The following is an 18,191-nucleotide window of genomic DNA, read 5'->3' on the forward strand; positions in this document are numbered from 1 at the left end:
CATTAATTTGTCACTCTGTGTACGGTAAAACAAATTTTACGTGGATGTCAGAAGACTGACAGCAACTTTGTGGAAGCCAAAGGAGATATATAACAAAGATTATAATTTTTTTTTTAAATAAAGCTAAGCAACACATCTATTTATACAGATAGAAGAGGATCAATGTAAGCACCTTAACACTTTGCCTGTGTCAATTAGGATGTCAATTACCTTGAGTTCTCCCCAGATTTGTCCTAGCAGCTTGAATCATAGATTTCTGCAGAGTTTAATCCTGTCCGATATAAACTTCCAGGTCCTGCAGCACAGAAAAGGCCCAACAGCTCTGAATACAACCTACAATATGGTACAGGCACTCTGACACTACAGCACTATACAAAGTTACAGGAACGAATGAGTCGATGTAGCATACAGCATTTCTCCACATGCTCAACATGTGTACAACACCCACCTAGTTGTTAATGTTACACAGAGATCGGTTGGCAGCAAAATACTCAGTGCCGTTTGAAGTTTTCGGAGGATATCAGCCACATTTCTGGAACTAAAAAAAAAAAAAGGAAAAAAATTTGCAGAAAAGCTGCATTTTCTGATGGGAGGGGAGGCTGTGAGAGACTTTAGTAAAACATAGTATAATCACTGCTAGGAGTGCATGGTCGATTAAAGGTACTTTCAAAACAGTTTTACATTCAGATTCCTCTTGCTGTTTCCATAACAACCATGAAGGGATGGAAGAATATGCTCTATTACCTTCAGGACTTAATACCGAAAAGAAAGCACGCTCAGCAGCAGCATACGTGCGCACACACAGACGCCAGGAAACACACACACACATACACACACATACAGACTGCTGGCGCACTATGCTACAGTCTGTAGAAGAGCAAACGCGTTTAGAATTATGCTCAAATTACAATATGGCATATTTGTAAAAACGCTGTGGCACAGTGGAGTGGGCAGCAAAGTAAAACCAAGACTCTGTGAGGCAGCAAACCAATCTGCAGATTATTTTCTTTATCCTCATTGATAATCAATCATCTGGATCAGTTCAGACAGGATATCCTATTAGACACCTACGCGCCATCTCATTACCCACAACCCACAAAGTCTGCTTATTCCACTCAAGTAAAACTCACCAGCTCTCACTCATAAACACATAACATCTCTCACACACACACAAGATGAAGCGATTCCCACTGGGCGTATATTATGCTTTCACAGCGGTGGGGATTGATTGAGTGTTTATTATCAAGACACATTCTCCTCAGGATCTTACGCTCTGTGATAGAGAGAGGTCGAGCCGTCCAATTAGAAACAGATAGGACGATAGAGGTAACGGAGAGGAGGGGAGGACAGCAGATACGGTGTGGGTGCGTTCCCCCCCCCCCCCCCGTGAACGTTAATTAGCTCTGAAATGCATCGTTTCTGGGAGAAAGAGAGAATATTAACCTCCAACCTTGATCAAAGACCTGACTAAACAACAAAGGGACACACGGGCAAACACGTGCACAATTCTGAGTTGTTTTACTTCTGAAGACCTTCGATGACTGAAGTACAACTAACTACTATAACCTAAAGCTCACACTAATCAAAAATGTAACTCAAACCTATGACTTTTTTTTGTCTTTTACTAGTTATTCCATCCAGATTTAAAAACAAGTAAATCTGTTGGGGCTTTAAGGTGCTGACCATGAACCACAATGTCCGGAACAGCTCTCTCCCCTCATTTCCTATCATTTCTACCATCATCTATCCAAATCGAAGGCTTAAAAGGCCCTTCCATTAAAAAAAAAAAAAAAGAAAAAGATTATCACATTAGTTGTCATTTCCTGCTGGGAGAAGACTTTGATTACCTTATTTTACAAAAGAAAATCTCCGTTTTGTAATGAGCAGCACTGTGTGAGATGAGAAAGTTGAAGCAATAACTCACTAATGAGCATCTGATTGTGTCGTTCAGGTTTGGAAAAAATTTTAATATAGTGTTTTGCTGATTGCATTTGAAAAATCAGATTTCCCAAACTTAAATGTTATTATTCAATGTTTAAAAAAATGTTTGTGATACATTCTTTAAAAGGCACTCATATTGTAAGCTTATTTATATTTATAAATCCAATTAATGTGACAAATTGAACTGGGAAGTTTTGTTTTTGAACAGCCCATGATTGTTACTTAGCAATGGACACGTATTTGTATTTACTTCAGATCTTCATCTTTTCTGTTTTGAGTTCATAGAATGACAAAATACACGCTCTGTATTATAAATCTTAAGCTTAATGATCACTTGTTTCTGTTGACTCTGTCCAAACCAACCTGTCATTCCAACAACCCTAAACCCAAAAACTAAGACTAAACTGGACACTTACAGATGTGAGCAGCATCCAACATCACGTCATTACTCTAATATGAGGTCTAAAACCCGCAAATGTTTGTCTCAAGAACACACGCACACACAGACAAACACACTCGTGGTGTGCTGACAAGCCTCTGGCTCCCGCTTGGTTAATACATGAGAACATGCTTAAACCCACAAAAAAGACAATTACACACATCTGCAAGCCATTAGGCCTAATCACACAGGCAGAATGACTGAGACCGTACAATGTACTGGCCTGCGTGCCACACTAATATGTAGTCAGCACTGGAAACTACATGCAGAGCTGAACGCTGCTCTCATCATAATGAGAACAATTATCAGCAGGAACAAAAGATCTTGTTGTCTGAGGGTTTCTACAATACAGAGAGCTGTACCGTATCGAACCGTGATGGAACAATGGCGACAACCTACTCTAACAACTCTTGCTATTTTTTTTGTTTTAACCCTCCTTACACAACTCCTCCTGTGCGGTGAGTAACAAAATGGGATTACAGGGGATTAGTCCGAGTGTCGGTCCTAAAAATAAACTTGACTGTGTCACAGTGGAGGTGAATGAGGTGTTTTGGGAGGGAGTCCGATTTCTTTTTTTTTATTATCAGGTTTTCTCCGCTGTAGACTCACCAGTGACTTTATGTTTAATTGCACTAATGAGTAATCCAGAGGTGAAAGTGTGCTCGCTCACTGTTGCCATGGTCACTGTCATGGTCTTCCTGTTCGACAGAGAAAAAGTCACTCATGTATCTTTTCTTCAGTGTTTGTGTGTCTGTCATCAATAGAAAAGAAACACTGTATCTTGCAACTGCATTGTTGTGTCACTTTAACATACTGGATGAATTATACTGTAATAAACTGTTAATTTAAATTAATGAACCTGTTTTTAAGTGTTGTGTCTTTTATAGATGTCTCCTTTTTAAAATGTCCTGCAGCAAAACAAACATCTACATGTCACTGAGACACAGTTACAATCAAGCTGTGCTCATTTCCCTTCACAGCTGCATCAAATGACTGCTTTTATTATCTCCTGCTTCTCCGACAGCCACACTTTTTGATGGAGCACATTCATAGATTGACGTCGCATAAATTACAACTACAATTATCGCAGTTATATACCTTCACCAACTAGTCAATTGTCAGTTTACATCTGTCCACACTCCAATGACATATATGAAATGCAGACTTTGAGGGAATTCATTTCTCAGCTGTAGTTGGATTCAAAACTCAAATATGGAAGTTGCTACGATGCTTCACACATTGTATTATATAATAAGACCAGGTTCATGGTGAATATCAAAGATTATTGTCACCTATTCAGTATCTGACCAAATGTGAAATGTGGTCACAATCTCTCTCTCTGTGTTCCTGAAATACGGAGCTGAATTAAAGCCATAAAACGTTTTTTTGCAAAACATTTTGATGTCACAGTGAGTTTGACCTTTTGAATAGATATGTATTCATGTTAAATTTTGTTATTATTAGTGTGACTTTGAACTTTGGCTACCAGATTTTGATCAGTTCATTCTTGTCCAGTACACCATCTGGTCTAATGAACAACCTGACAACATAATGCCTCCAACCACTGCTGGCACAGAGGGATAAAAAAAACATTTTCATACATCTTCAGAAGAAAGCAGTCCAAATAAGACTGACTGAGTGTGTTCTGTGGATTAGTAATTAAAGTATGAATAAAAAAGACTAACAGTTTGAAATGTTTTACACCCCACCCCCTTTTTCAACTGTTTTCACCTTCATAGGTTTAGAGTAGAGTCAGAAATCTTTGAGGCATGTACAGTCTTTTAACACCCCCCTCTCCCCCCCAAAAAAATGTATCTGTATAGCTAAACATTACTATGTAAGAAAATATTTTCTTCAATTGGGGTGAACTGACCCTTTTAAGCGGTTTTCTTTTTTAATATTTATTAACAGGTTTTGCAGATTGTGCACCTTTTAAATGTTTTTTTTTTAAAATAGCTCAGTCTCAACATGTTTTAAGGTTCAAACAAAAAAACACATCAATAATGGTGATTTTCAAATAGTGCATTCATTTAAATGATCACTAATAATAAATTACTGTTTTATAATTCACTTCCAAAATCTTTAGTATGTAGTTATGATGAGTTTCCACCAAGACATTCGATGCAGTGTTGTCGTTTCCGTTTCTCTCTGCTGATTAACTGAGTCTATTCACAGCTGTCAAACATGTAACAAATGCAGAAGTATATTTTGTATGTGCCTGTGTCCCTACCTGGTGTAAACGGCGTCCAGTATGCTCAGACAGGCCTCGGAGGCCGGGACGTAGGAGCCCATCTGAGCCATAACACAGATGAGGGCAACCTGGCGGATGTAGGAGCTCTTACCCCCCATATTAGGCCCAGTGATGATCATAGTTCTCCTGCCATCACGCTAAATGAAGGGAGAGGAGAGAAGAGGGGATGATAATAACTGTGACATAGACAGAAGGCAAACGAGGAGAGACAGGGTAAGATATTTGCATGCTGTCCTGCACAGCTGAAGAGGTGGGTGGACTGAAAGCTTGGCTTCTCTTCCTATTGGCTTGTGCTTCTGTTGCAATATTAACCTACACCCACTCCACCACTGAGCGAAGAAGCGTGTGTGCGTGCGTGCGTGTATGTGTGTGTACCTGTAGTTCAGTGTGGTTAGGCACATACTGGTTGTGCTCTCCCATCAGTAAGTCTATAGCAGGATGTCTGCCGTCCCTGATCATAATCTGGTGCTGATCTTCACACATCTTTGGCCTGAAAACGGAGAAGACAGTCGGTTAGGAGCGCACGCGCACACACAAAAATTACATCATTTTAGAAACTGCCACTGGGTACCCTGAAACTGAATCTCACAATAACAGCTAATTCTTTTTTTCCTTTTTTGCTTTATTTACTGTCTAAATATCAGAGTTTGACCGTCACAGAATTTTTAAAGAGGATAAGAATAATTGAGAATGCAAATAAACTATATTCACACATAAGTATTAACATAAACAAACATGTCATTAAAAACAAACATTTTCAAATAAAGATGTGTCTAGGTTAAGATATTTCACATAATAAACAAACCTCCAAAATCTAATATGGCACTAAAAGTACATGTAACAATTCTGAACATCTACCAATTTAAATAAATCAATCAATTTATGTCAAACAATATATATAATAATCTTGCTAATTAATCATTCATTGCTGCAGCTCTGTAATTTCTTCTGTAATTCCTGCCAGCATACAGTTGTGAAAGATAAAAAAAATAAAGCTGATATACCTGCACAACACAGCAAGGAAAATCTATAACAACTTTTCCAAACATTTTCTCAACAATAATATCAAAAGGTGAAATACTCTTTCATGGAAAAAGTAAGTACACCCTTGGCCTCAGAAGGTAGTATTGCCCCGTTAAGCAAAATATCTTTTGATAGGTATTTTGAAGAATTGTTCACGAGTCTTTGACTTAGGCTTCCTTACATTTTTGATTCAAAATTACTTCACTTGAAATATATCATAAGATGTTTGAAGGTTTTCTTGTATGTATTTCCAATTCTTGATTTCCAATCTGGGTTTTGACTTGGTCGTTCCATAATCCTCCATCTCTCCTTTTGGAGCAGTAAATTTGGTAAATTTGTTGATGTGCTTAGGATCATTATCCTGCCGAAAGGTTTGCTGCAGGTTCAACTTTCGGACAGATGGCCTCACATTATCTTCAAGCACTCTTACACTGTGTGCACAATTATTAGGCAAGTTGTATTTTTGAGGATTAATTTTATTATTGAACAACTACTGCTCTCGGTCAATCCAAAATGTTAATAAACCTCAAACCTGAATATTTAAGAAAGTAAAAAGTGAGGTTTTGGCTTTCTTAGAATATCTATGCGTGCACAATTATTGGGCAACTATTTGTGTGCAGAATTATTATGCAACTAAATGAAAAACAGAAAATTTCCCATCTCACTATTTTCATCTGTTTAAGTGAGAATAATAAACAACTCAAAATTTACAAAAAAAACATTTCTGAAATAAAAAAAAATAAAAACATCTGTGACCAATATAGCCACCCTTCTCTTCAATAACAGTAATAAGCCTTCCATTCATGGATTCTGGCAGTTTCTTGATCTGTTGACGATCAACTTTTTGTGCAGCAGCAACCACAGCCTCCCAGACACTGTTCAGAGAGGTGGACTGTTTTCCTTCACCGTAAATCTCCCGTTTAAGAAGGGCCCACAAGTTCTCAATAGGGTTTAGGTCGGGTGAGGAAGGGGGCCATGTCATTATTCTTTCATCTTTAAGGCCTTTACTGGCTAGCCACGCAGTGGAGTACTTCAATGCAAGCGAGGAAGCGTTGTCCTGCATAAAAATCATGGTCTTCTTGAAAGATGCAACATTTTCCAAGTAGAGCTCTGTGCCCGTTACTGATCCGGCCACGGGCCCGTCCATCTGGTCCGTCAAGAGTCACTCTCATCTCATCAGTCCAGAAACCTTTGAAAAATCTGTCTTCAGATATTTCTTGGCCCGGTCTTGACGTTTCAACTTATGTGTCTTGCTCAGTGGTGGTCGGGTTTCAGCCTTCCTTACCTCGGCCATGTCTCTGATCACTGAACACCTTGTACTTCTGGGCACTCCAGGTAGGTTGCAGTTCTGGATTATGACAGCACTGGAGGATAATAACTTCCTGGTAGCTTCACGTTTCATTCTTCTCAAATCTTTGGCAATTAATTTGCATCTTTTTTTCTCAACACGTTTCTTGCGACCCTGTTGACTGTTTGCAACAAAACGTTTGATGGTTCTGTGATCACGCCCCAATATCGTAGCAATTTCAAGAGTGCTGCATCCCTCTGAAAGACTTTTTACAATTCTAATTTTATGGATTGATACTTGATCAAGGGCATTGTTATTATTTACATGCGAGTGATCACATTTTATTATTTACTTAAATTATGTTTATCAAATTTTGTATGTATAATTTAGGTACATTTGTATGTAATTTGTTTGTGTACATTAACTTTATTAATTGGCACTGTTTAATGATGGATGAAACGTTTTCTTTTCTAAATATAAAAAAAAAGTTTCCACTTTTTTAACTTTTTACATGACCGCATCTGAGTTAACCCAACACTGGCAAATAGCAAACAGGCCTGTATCAGCCATGCTCTACTAAAATATACTTAACACACACACACACACACACACACACACACACACACACACACACACACACACACACACACACACACACACACACACACATCCTTAAAAAGCATTTAAAAAAAGATGAAGAGTTAAAATAAAAACAGAAGTAACGTTACATAAAATATACAAATACTGCAATGCTGCGATGTGGACTGAAGAAAAGTTGAAACCCTGAAATGTGTCGAAATAGGCCGCTTAAAAGTGTGTGTGTGTGTGTGTGGGAGAGAGGTTGGTGTTCTGGCAGAGCACACTGCTGAGCCCGGTGCACACACCCACATACAGCCTGTCTGAGACTATAGGACACGACACAGGACACCCCCCACACACACACGAACACACACAATCCCACACGTAAAAACACACACACGCATACACGCGCGCGCGCGCACGCACGCACGCACACACACACACACACACACACACACACAGTACTCAGACAAATACATCAATATTTATAGTCATCATGAGAGTACATCACCTGCAATAGTCCCCTTGTTTAGCCACCTCAGCCAATGAGAAGAGGCAGTCCATGGTTGCTAGGTGACTAATAGCCCTTTTCATGGTGTGGTAGCGCTCCCCAAACTGACTACAGAGAAGTAGAGAGAGGAAAGAGATTTTGAAGTGTATATTAAGGTGAGTGCATACAGAGTTGTGAGTAGACAGCACTGACGGTGTACTTGACTAAAACAGATTAATTCTGGCAGGCTGAGAGCAGTGGAGGCATACCTCTGAACTACAGACTGACATGTTTTTAGCAGTTTTACTCTTGGGTTTGTGATCAGGTGTGTGTGTGTGTGTGTGTGTGTGTGTGTGTGTGTGTGTGTGTGTGTGTGTGTGTGTGTGTGTGTGTGTGTGTGTGTGTGTGTGTGTGTGTGTGTGTGTGTGTGTGTGTGTGTGTGTGTGGGCGCGCGCGCTTGCGTGCGTCATACTCCAGAAAATTGGTCCACTCCCTCTGGCAGTCCAGCAGCAGCTGCTCTCGAAGCTGCAGCAGCTTCTTGTAGCGGTCGACGAGGAACGGAGAGTGATATCTGGTGACTGCCTTGGTGCTGCAGAGGAGAAGGGGAAGAGAAGTGTAGAGCTAAGAATGGATTCAAGTAAAGAATGAAAATTACAAGGTGCTTATATATACTAAATAACATGTCAACTCAATAGTAATTGCCTTACACCAACCCTTTTGTCTTCTGTCTCCTTAAAATAGTCGCCTGTTTCCTTCAGTACATCTTGTCAATCATAACCACATTAACATTAGAGCAACATTTTGAAATAAATATAATTTTGGGTAGCATAGTGTTTGCTTTTCTTATCCCGTTAAAGCAGAACTTGGTTTATTGTCTATATTTGTACTAGTGTTAATACATTTCAAAGGATGTTCTGTGTGTCTAAAGTGTGATCTTTGCTTGTTCCTGTATGCCACAGAGCTCCAAAATTGTCCAAAAACTAATAAAGACATCACTATCCAAACCGGTTTCACTGGGTGATACGTTTCTTCAGCAATCACTTTCTCACTTCAACACTTTCACTTTACAGAAACCACTTTCCAGAGACCGTGAAAGGATTTGCTGTTATTAAGTCTGTTTCTACATAAACCAGAGTGCCTGAATCCTCTGTCTCCCTGTGCAATGATGCAGCTTGGACAACAATGTCCTATGGTGCAAAAGCTAAATCAGGCTATAGATACACAGACAATACCTCTTAGGTATATATACCTACAGGACCACTTTAGCTTTGGTCTTTTCATGAGAGTTGTTGAGAATAAGAAAAATGTAGAAAAATTCCAGGCTTATCCTTTAATTACTTGTCTCACAACTCCTCAGATTTTTTTTCTAACAAACCCCTCCAACGATTCATTATTTAAAGTTTTTGGAGGACAGAAGGAAGTTCAGCGAGTAGGGGTGGTGGACAGCAACTATTGTGTTGTTCCTGTTCCAGTCAGCCAACCAGACAGAAATATTTATTTTCTGTGGCTGCAATATTGTCCACATATTGATATTATTGACAGTTACCAACATTTTTCTCCAGTGTTACAGATATTGCATAAAATGTCACGGTCCATCTCTTACCTCTGAAATGTGCAGTTGAATCTTGAATGACAGTGTGTGTGTGTGTGTGCGCGCGTGCGTGTTGCAACTATGCGTAAGCTGACCTGCTGATTTTGACCCAGTCAGGTGGAACAGTGGATGACAGGGAGTTCTTCACCTCAATCAGAAACTGAGGGCAGGAGGAAGAGGAGGAGCGAGACTTTGATAAATAAGACCAAAGCAGACAATCTTAAAATACTGTGTCACTCTTGATTAAAACTGGCGCGCGCGCGCACGCACACACACACACACACACACACACACATCACTGTTGGCGAGACTTCCACCCAAAAGGCCATCAATCTCCTCCCACCTTTCTTTCACTCTGCTGCGAACACACACACAGACGGTACCTCCTGTCCAGAGACAGTCGTGTAGTCAAGTGCGCGGGCCTTCAGCGTCAGTCGGATGTCTTTGCGGTGGTCTTGAATCTCACTGAGGACAGTCTGGATCTGCTCCCTTCTTTCCTGCAGCACCGGGAAGCCGGACAGATCTGAGAAGAGCTCCAACTTATTCCCAGCCCTGCACAAACACGCAGTCCAAATGTAACAGCTGCTGGTGACACACCGCACCACAAAGCCAAAGCCAAAATACAGGAGATTATCTGAGAGATGACCCTGCTGGTTAGCCTGACCCTTCAGGAGTGAAAACTGGAGGAAAGAATCATTGATGTGTCACGAGAACATCCTTCGCTCTGATAGTCCAGGCCAGTTGCTGATCATACATTATGTGGAGTGACAGCAGGCCTCTAACATCACCCTCTGGGCCATATTCTTGAATTTCTGAATCCCAGTTTTGTTGTACTGCAGTGTGTTTTCCTGAATTCCCTATTAAGCATTTTAATAGCAAACATAAGATGTATTTCTGGATTCATCACCATGCACCAATGTTTACCGGTTGAACTGAATGAAATTTGCAATTTAATCGTATGAGATCCATTGTAGAAGAGTTGAGGAGACACAGACAATTCTGTCAACAGGTGTACAAACTTGAAATATGAAATATATTTAACAGATTGGGGTAATCATTCACAAATGGCCCCTGGTATCCCTCAAATCTATGTCCATGTAAACACTATGCAAAAATTAAATAACATGCAGTTTTGAAAGATTTCAGCTCTCCAAATAGCAGGATTTGTTTCTTTTTCTGGTTTATTTCAGAAAATATGTGTGCTTTAAACTGTTGGTGGCTTCAGGATCACAGAAAATTTCAGTTTTTCCTGGGGTTTGATGGATAATCTAACCAGTTAATAAAAACAAAAAATTAATAAATTTACCCAGAATGGAAGTAATCCTTAGCTGCTGCCCTTCGTATCTAAAAGCCTACAGTGAGTGTATGTAACAAAGCAATGTATATGAAAAAATATTGACTGATATTCTTTTATGCTGAACAATAAAAAAAAAAAAAAATCTTAAGAAAGATCAAATTCTAAGTTCTGACTTGTTCAGCCCTGTACTGTCTTTGCTTGTCCTTTAGGTGCTTTTGTTTAACCGCTGCTAGTGCAAAACCCCTCGGTTCTTCCTCTTTCACCTCTGAATACATCCCTTTAGTGCTGCTGGATACTTACTTGGCGGCCTTTTCATTGAGCACCTTGAGGAAGCTGTGGGCTGGAACCAGCAGGTCGGGAGTGTCCAGCAGGAGGCTGTGGAGCAGCGCTGAGCTGATCTGTGACTGGACGGCTGGGAGCAAGGTCTGCAGCTCCAGCCCCAGGCGAGAGAGACTGCTGCTAATGAGGTAAAACTCCTGCGTCGAGGACTGCAACCCACAAATAGATATGCATAATGTTTGATAAAGCATAAATGGTTGAGCAATCGGTGCTTCTTACATAGTGTATATCAAAGGTAACGACAGCTGTAATTAATGTTGTGGTCATTCATAAACCAGAAATAAGAAATACTATCTTCAAACCCTGACAAAAAGCTTCTCTGTATTTCTGTGTGCGCCTGTGTGTGTTTGTGTGCCTGTTGTGTAACTAGGGGGATTCTGTGAGCCAGCGAGATTACATCACTAAATCTCATCTGCGCTGGATGTGGCAGCCAAGCTAAAAGAGCGACCATCTTTTACAGCCAACCACTCTGAGAAACACCACTCATTAGCAGCAGCACCATCTGCAAGTCTTCATATGACAGCAAAAAAATAAAACACCACCCCCACCCACATCCCCCCAAAAAACACCACGGTAAAATATCCTGTATTATACATTAATATTACTGTATTATGTGAAAAATAAATGTTATCATAACACGGAGAGGATTTCTTCAGGTGGTGTCCTTAAAGAGCACCAGGACAAGTTTAAATGCAGCATCACTGTCCAACACAATTATGAGGCAGCCATTAATGTATCTTGACAGGTCCAAACAATTCACTAAACGAAAAACAAAGCTGTCTATATTGTAGTGTTTTGGGATTGGCGATGGGGTTTTCCCAAAATGCTCCAAGTTAATGTGTTAATGTTTTTATTTCTCTGCCCTAAACACCACAGATGTCATGTGACAAGCAGTGTTAGTGGTTTTTACAATAATTCTACTGTGTTTCTATAGTTCTACCCTCTATGTAATGACAGAAAGCATTCGGCACCATGAGTGAAGTGAGGTGGGCGTTATTGTAACACCCCTATTGTGTGTGTGTTTGGAGGCTGTGTGAAATGTTAATGGCATGTTCTGCAGTCAAATAAAAAGCAGCCCCCTGGAGTTTTGCAGTGTGTAGGACACAGGATCTGCACTGAACTGGAGTTCATCTCTCTGCCTGATCTTAACCATTGACAGTTCATGACCTATTACAATATTCTAATGCCATAGACTGTATATAAAAGTGTTATGTAGCTTCTGGGTCTGAAAAATTAGGGCAATGTGGAAATGCCTCAGTCTGCAATACCGCAAAGTACTACTAGAGGCTGGCTCCAAGAAGCCTCTGGCCCCACAGACCATAGCTTTTGCCAGCATAACAGACCTCATAACCCCTTCTCTTAGTCAATACATTTTTTTCCATGAGTTATGTCTACTTTGCTATTGAAAGTAAGCCCTTCCTATTCATTTTCTTGCGGTCAACCTCAAAATGATCCTACCGTAACTAGAAAACAAGCCTAAAAAGGATGTGTTTTTGGGGGCGTAACTGTTTGATTGACAGACCGATGCTTCCGTCAGGTTACTGCTATCGGTGGGCGGGACGTAACATCGTCAGGTTTCCAATCAGATCGAGTCAGATTCAACACTCACTCCCACCCAGGTCGTCCAACTATGATCACTACCGGCTCCAAACAGCTTGGGACTGCAAGATGGCGCCGGCCATAATCTGAACTCGGGAAGGGCACCGTTCACAAACCAATGGGTGACGTCACTGTTGTTTGCCGCTTGTCTATAAATAACATGCAGCAGGTCCTGCTGTATGTTTCCTCAAGATCATTGCTGCGGCTTTTAAAATAAAACAGGTGATCATTTCTGGTGAGTCAATGATTAAGCATTGACATCAATGTGCTGCATGGAAACACCTCTGATGGGGTGTTATATTGTAGATTACATTGGCTTCATATTGCCATTACTAATGTTACTATATAGTACCAAGTCATGACCCACAGGTTAATGAGGGTCACACTGACAGTGGTTTATGGTATTAATCACATGCTGCAGTTTTAATGTTCCCTCATGTCTGCAGCCCCAGTGTTGCTCTTCTATGAAGCCAAACAGACAGCACGCCCTCCCTCCCATTATGTCAATGGAGCCATAGAGACACAGGCCATTACACACAGGCCCATTTATCTACAGATGGGCAAAATTACAATTTAGGGCCCTTAATGTGTGTGTGTGTGTGTGTGTGTGTGTGTGTGTGTGTGTGTGTGTGTGTGTGTGTGTGTGTGTGTGTGTGTGTGTGTGTGTGTGTGTGTGTGTGTGTGTGTGTGTGTGTGTGTGTGTGTGTGTGTGTGTGTGTGTGTGTGTGTGTGTGAGACATTTGATCATTTTCTTTGAACAATAGATGAAGGAGTCAGGAAGTTGAACATGAAACAAGACATCAAGCTCAGATCAGAGCGACCCTCTCATCTCTGTACAATACACACACACACACACACACACACACACACACACACACACACACACACACACACACACACACACACACACACACAAATGGAATAAAGCCTTCTGACATTTCATAGATGGGTCCGATGGGAAATGAGACTGTGTCAGACAATCAGGTAAGTGCCACAGAGATGACTGCTCCCTGTTGTTAATCAAGAAGCAAGCCATAAAGAGAGAGAGAGAAAATTGTCTTGGCTCTCATTTTTATGCAAACCGACAAGAAAAATAAATTCTGCTTTTCACCTCCTGTGTCAGATATTTGCAGCTAAGACTATTTTGTCTAGCAGTTTTTAAGTGTGTAATTACACCCACAGATCCAAGTGATAATTGCAAAATAGTGAGTCAAATGTTAGATGTGACAGGAGTGATTAACAGTTCTACAAAAATAAGACCAAAACTGTGAAAAAATATAATACACGTTATCCTGGGGAATGTGTGTGTGTGTGTGTGTGTGTGTGTGTGTGTGTGTGTGTGTGTGTGTGTGTGTGTGTGTGTGTGTGTGTGTGTGTGTGTGTGTGTGTGTGTGTGTGTGTGTGTGTGTGTGTGTGTGTGTGTGTGTGTGTGTGTGTGTGTGTGTGTTACCTTTTTGTGGTATATGCTGCAGATGCCTCTCTCCAGGTCGGGCAGATGTGACAGCAGGGATCTGACAGAGTTTAAAGTGAGAGAGTGCGACTCCAGGATTTCCTGAACAGCATCCTGCCTCTCTGAGATTGACCTGTGGGTTTGAGGAAGTACAGAAAACAACAACAAAAAAACAACATGTGTACAAAAATTAGGAAAGAAATCAAAATGTTCAGTCCTTCTTATCAGCAAAAGACAGTTATTTGGAGAGCTGAATAAGTCTTGATTGAGATGTACAGTTTTACACGAAAGTGATTGGAAGTTACAATAAATAAGTGCCCCTGATGCTTCATATATCTAGTGACGCTCTGTGTGCATCTATTGAAGAAGTGATTGGGTCCGGTGCTGTGAAGAAGCATTCAAACTCTTCCTGATTAAACTAAACTATAACCTCTTCAAACCAAATTTGAACACAAAGGCAGCCTGAGTACACAAACAATACAAGTTCTAAATGAAAATTATTTACTGAAGCAAAACGGCTGTCCAATACCTAAATCACCAATGTGAAAGAATCACTTCCCCTTCAAACATAACGAGTTTTGCCGACTTTAGCAGCTGAAATTGCATTCAAACACTCCAACTAAAGATCAGTGTGATGTTGCTGTGGTGATATTTTAGTCCACTCTTCTTTGAAGAGCAGCTTTGGAGCACAAACTGCTCTTCTCAGGTTTAACCACAACATCTCAAAGGGGTTAAACCCAGACTTTGACTAGGTCAAACATTGATTTTATTCCTTGAGACATTCAAAGATGGACCTACTCTTTTGTTTGGGATCACTGTCTTGCTGTAAACTCACAGACTGATGACCTGATGCTGTCCGTCAGGATTTTCTGTCTGTGCAGAATTCATGTTTCCCTCAGTTATGACGAGACTGCCTGAAGCAGCAAAGCACCTCCACAATATCTCACCTTCCGCCTCGATGCAGGTGTAGTTCTTTTTGTGGAAGTATGTCTTTGGTTTACGTTAGATGTAACGAGACCTCTGTCTTCCAAACAGTTCCAACTTTCCGCTCTCCGGTCTATTGAACATTCTCCCAAAAACATTGGAGGGTCATCAAGGTGTGTTGTTGAAAAATGTAGACGAACCTTTATGTTGTTCGGGGTCAGCAGGGGTTTTAGCCTCGCTGCTCTCCCATGAATATTATTTTTGCTCTTTCAGACAGTGGAGACATGAACACTGACCTCTACTGAGGTGAGAGAGGCCTGCAGTTCTTTGGATGTTTTCTTTGGATCTTTTGTTGTGACTTTCTGGATGATTCGTTGCCGTGCTCTTGGAGGAATTTTGGAAGATCAGCAGCTTCTGGGAAGGTTCACTACTGTGAACACTGCAGCGTCCCAGAGCCTCGGAAACACCTTTATAACCCTTCGCAGTCTAATTTATCTCCTTTATCACCTTCTCTCTCTCATCTCTTATGGAAATTATTTTGCTTTTATGGAGGTTTTTACCGGTGAGACGTTTTCAACAACATGTTTATGAAAATGGTCTATTTAAGGGATGGTGTGATGATCGGGCTTGAGTGTGTTTAGTCCAGCTGCAACGAGTTATCAATGCAGTTTGGGAGCTTTTTGGATTTAGAATCTAAGGGGGTGAACACTTTTCCACACAGGCACAGCTGCACTTAACGTTTTTGCATGAATACCTATAATTATCATTTAAAACCTGTATTTTGTGTTCACTCAGGTTCCCTTTGTTTAATGTCAAATTTTCTTTTGAAGATGTAACAGTTTGTTTTGAGATACATACAATAGAAGAACTCAGCAGGGGGTTGTATACCTTTTCACAGCACTATCTACAGTGCATCCAGAAAGTATTCACAGCGCTTCACTTTTTCCACATTTTGTTATGTTAAAGCCTTATTCCAAAATGGATTAAATTCATGTTTTTCCTCAAAATTCTACACACAATACCCCATAATGATAACATGAAAAAAGGTTGTTTAAAAGTTTTGCAAATCTATTAAAAATAAAAACAGAAAAAAAAATCACGTAGATAAGTATTCACCGCCTTTGCCATGATACTTAAAATTGAGCTCAGGTGCATCCTGTTTCCACTGATCATCCTTGAGATGTTTCTGCAACTTGATTGGAGTCCACCTGTGGTAAATTCAGTTGATTGGACATGATTTGGAAAGGCACACACAGTAAGGTCCCACAGTTGACAGTGCATGTCAGAGCACAAACCAAGCCATGAATCCAAGGAATTGTCTGTAGACCTCCGAGACGTATCGAGGCACAGATCTGGGGAAGGGTACAGAAACATTTCTGCAGCATTGAAGGTCCCAATGAGCACAGTGGCCTCCATCATCCATAAATGGAAGAAGTTTGGAACCACCAGGACTCTTCCTAGAGTCGGCCGCCCGGCCAAACTGAGCGATCGGGGGAGAAGAGCCTTAGTCAGGGAGGTGACCAAGAACCCGATGGTCACTCTGACAGAGCTCCAGCGTTGCTCTGTGAAGAGAGGAGAACCTTCCAGAAGGACAACCATCTCTGCAGCACTCCACCAAGCAGGCCTGTATGGTAGAGTGGCCAGACGGAAGCCACTCCTCAGTAAAAGACACATGACAGCCCACCTGGAGTTTACCAAAAGGCACCTGAAGGACTCTCAGACCATGAGAAACAAAATTCTCTGGTCTGATGAAACAAAGATTGAACTCTTTGGCCTGAATGCCAAGCGTCATGTTTGGAGGAAACCAGGCACCGCTCATCACCTGGCCAATACCATCCCTACTGTGAAGCATGGTGGTGGCAGCATCATGCTGTGGGGATGTTTTTCAGCGGCAGGAACTGGGAGACTACTCAGGATCAAGGGAAAGATGAATGCAGCAATGTACAGAGACATCCTTGATGAAAACCTGCTCCAGAGCACTCTGGACCTCAGACTGGGGCGAAGGTTCATCTTCCAACAGGACAACGACCCAAAGCACACAGCCAAGATAACAAAGGAGTAGCTTTGGACAACTCTGTGAATGTCTTTGAGAGGCCCAGCCAGAGCCCAGACTTGAACCCAATTGAACATCTCTGGAGAGATCTGAAAATGTCTGTGCACCGACGCTCTCCATCCAACCTGATGGAGCTTGAGAGGTCCTGCAAAGAAGAATGGCAGAAACTGCCCAAAAATAGGTGTGCCAAGCTCATAGCATCATACTCAAAAAGACTTGAGGCTGTAATTGCTGCCAAAGGTGCTTCAACAAAGTATTGTGGCAAAGGCTGTGAATACTTATGTACGAGTTATATTTTCGTTCTTATTTTTAATAGATTTGCAAAAAACTTTATCATTATGGGGTATTGTGTGTATAATTTTGAGGAAAAAAATGAATTTAATCCATTTTGGAATAAGGCTGTAACATAACAAAATGTGGAAAAACTGAAGCGCTGTGAATACTTTCCGGATGCACTGTATCTACAGCAGGTTCAGTTACTTCATGATCTGTGGATCTGTAGACGGAATAGATACTGACAGTATCTCGGATATGTTAATTGAGTTGAAACATTTTTACAGTACATTTTATAGGCCAGGAAAAATGTTGAAGGTATTAGTTTAAGATGATGATATAAACTGTTTGAAAAAAGGTTGATAGCCCTTAAACAGCTGATTGGGAATATAAAGTACAGATAACCTCCTGATTAAGTCTCCCATTAAAGACATTGACTACAAAACTCCTCTGTGAGCATAAACATCCAGATAAAAATGGACTGAAACACTTTATCAAGACAAGTTTGGTGATGTAATCTATAACACATCAGACAAAAGGTATATATTGTGTGTCCATGTGCCTGACTGTCCGGGTCATGTGCTGCTTTCCTGTGTCTTGGTATTAATGTACCCGTGTGTAATCTGGGTCTTAATTCATGTTGAAATTCTGTAG

At 40.8% G+C, this 18,191-nt stretch overlaps 1 protein-coding gene across 2 annotated transcripts in view; it reads right to left on the reverse strand.

The window, feature by feature from the left end:
• msh3 (mutS homolog 3 (E. coli)) overlaps positions 1–18,191 on the reverse strand; it is a 51,519-nt gene that overhangs the window by 17,943 nt on the left and 15,385 nt on the right. For both annotated transcript variants that reach the window (XM_069707809.1, XM_069707810.1), the window contains exons 13-20: positions 14,288–14,420; positions 11,200–11,387; positions 9,986–10,154; positions 9,698–9,762; positions 8,484–8,600; positions 8,033–8,140; positions 5,007–5,121; positions 4,611–4,768 (exon numbers count right to left, since the gene is read on the reverse strand). In XM_069707809.1, the coding sequence (XP_069563910.1) occupies positions 4,611–4,768; positions 5,007–5,121; positions 8,033–8,140; positions 8,484–8,600; positions 9,698–9,762; positions 9,986–10,154; positions 11,200–11,387; positions 14,288–14,420 (1,053 nt within the window). The remainder of the gene's footprint in view (positions 1–4,610; positions 4,769–5,006; positions 5,122–8,032; positions 8,141–8,483; positions 8,601–9,697; positions 9,763–9,985; positions 10,155–11,199; positions 11,388–14,287; positions 14,421–18,191) is intronic.

Source organism: Brachyistius frenatus, unplaced genomic scaffold (assembly GCF_029030835.1).
Source record: "Brachyistius frenatus isolate BFR_SWC_R1_liver_20210118 unplaced genomic scaffold, ASM2903083v1 Contig_72, whole genome shotgun sequence".
NCBI lineage: Eukaryota > Metazoa > Chordata > Actinopteri > Embiotocidae > Brachyistius > Brachyistius frenatus.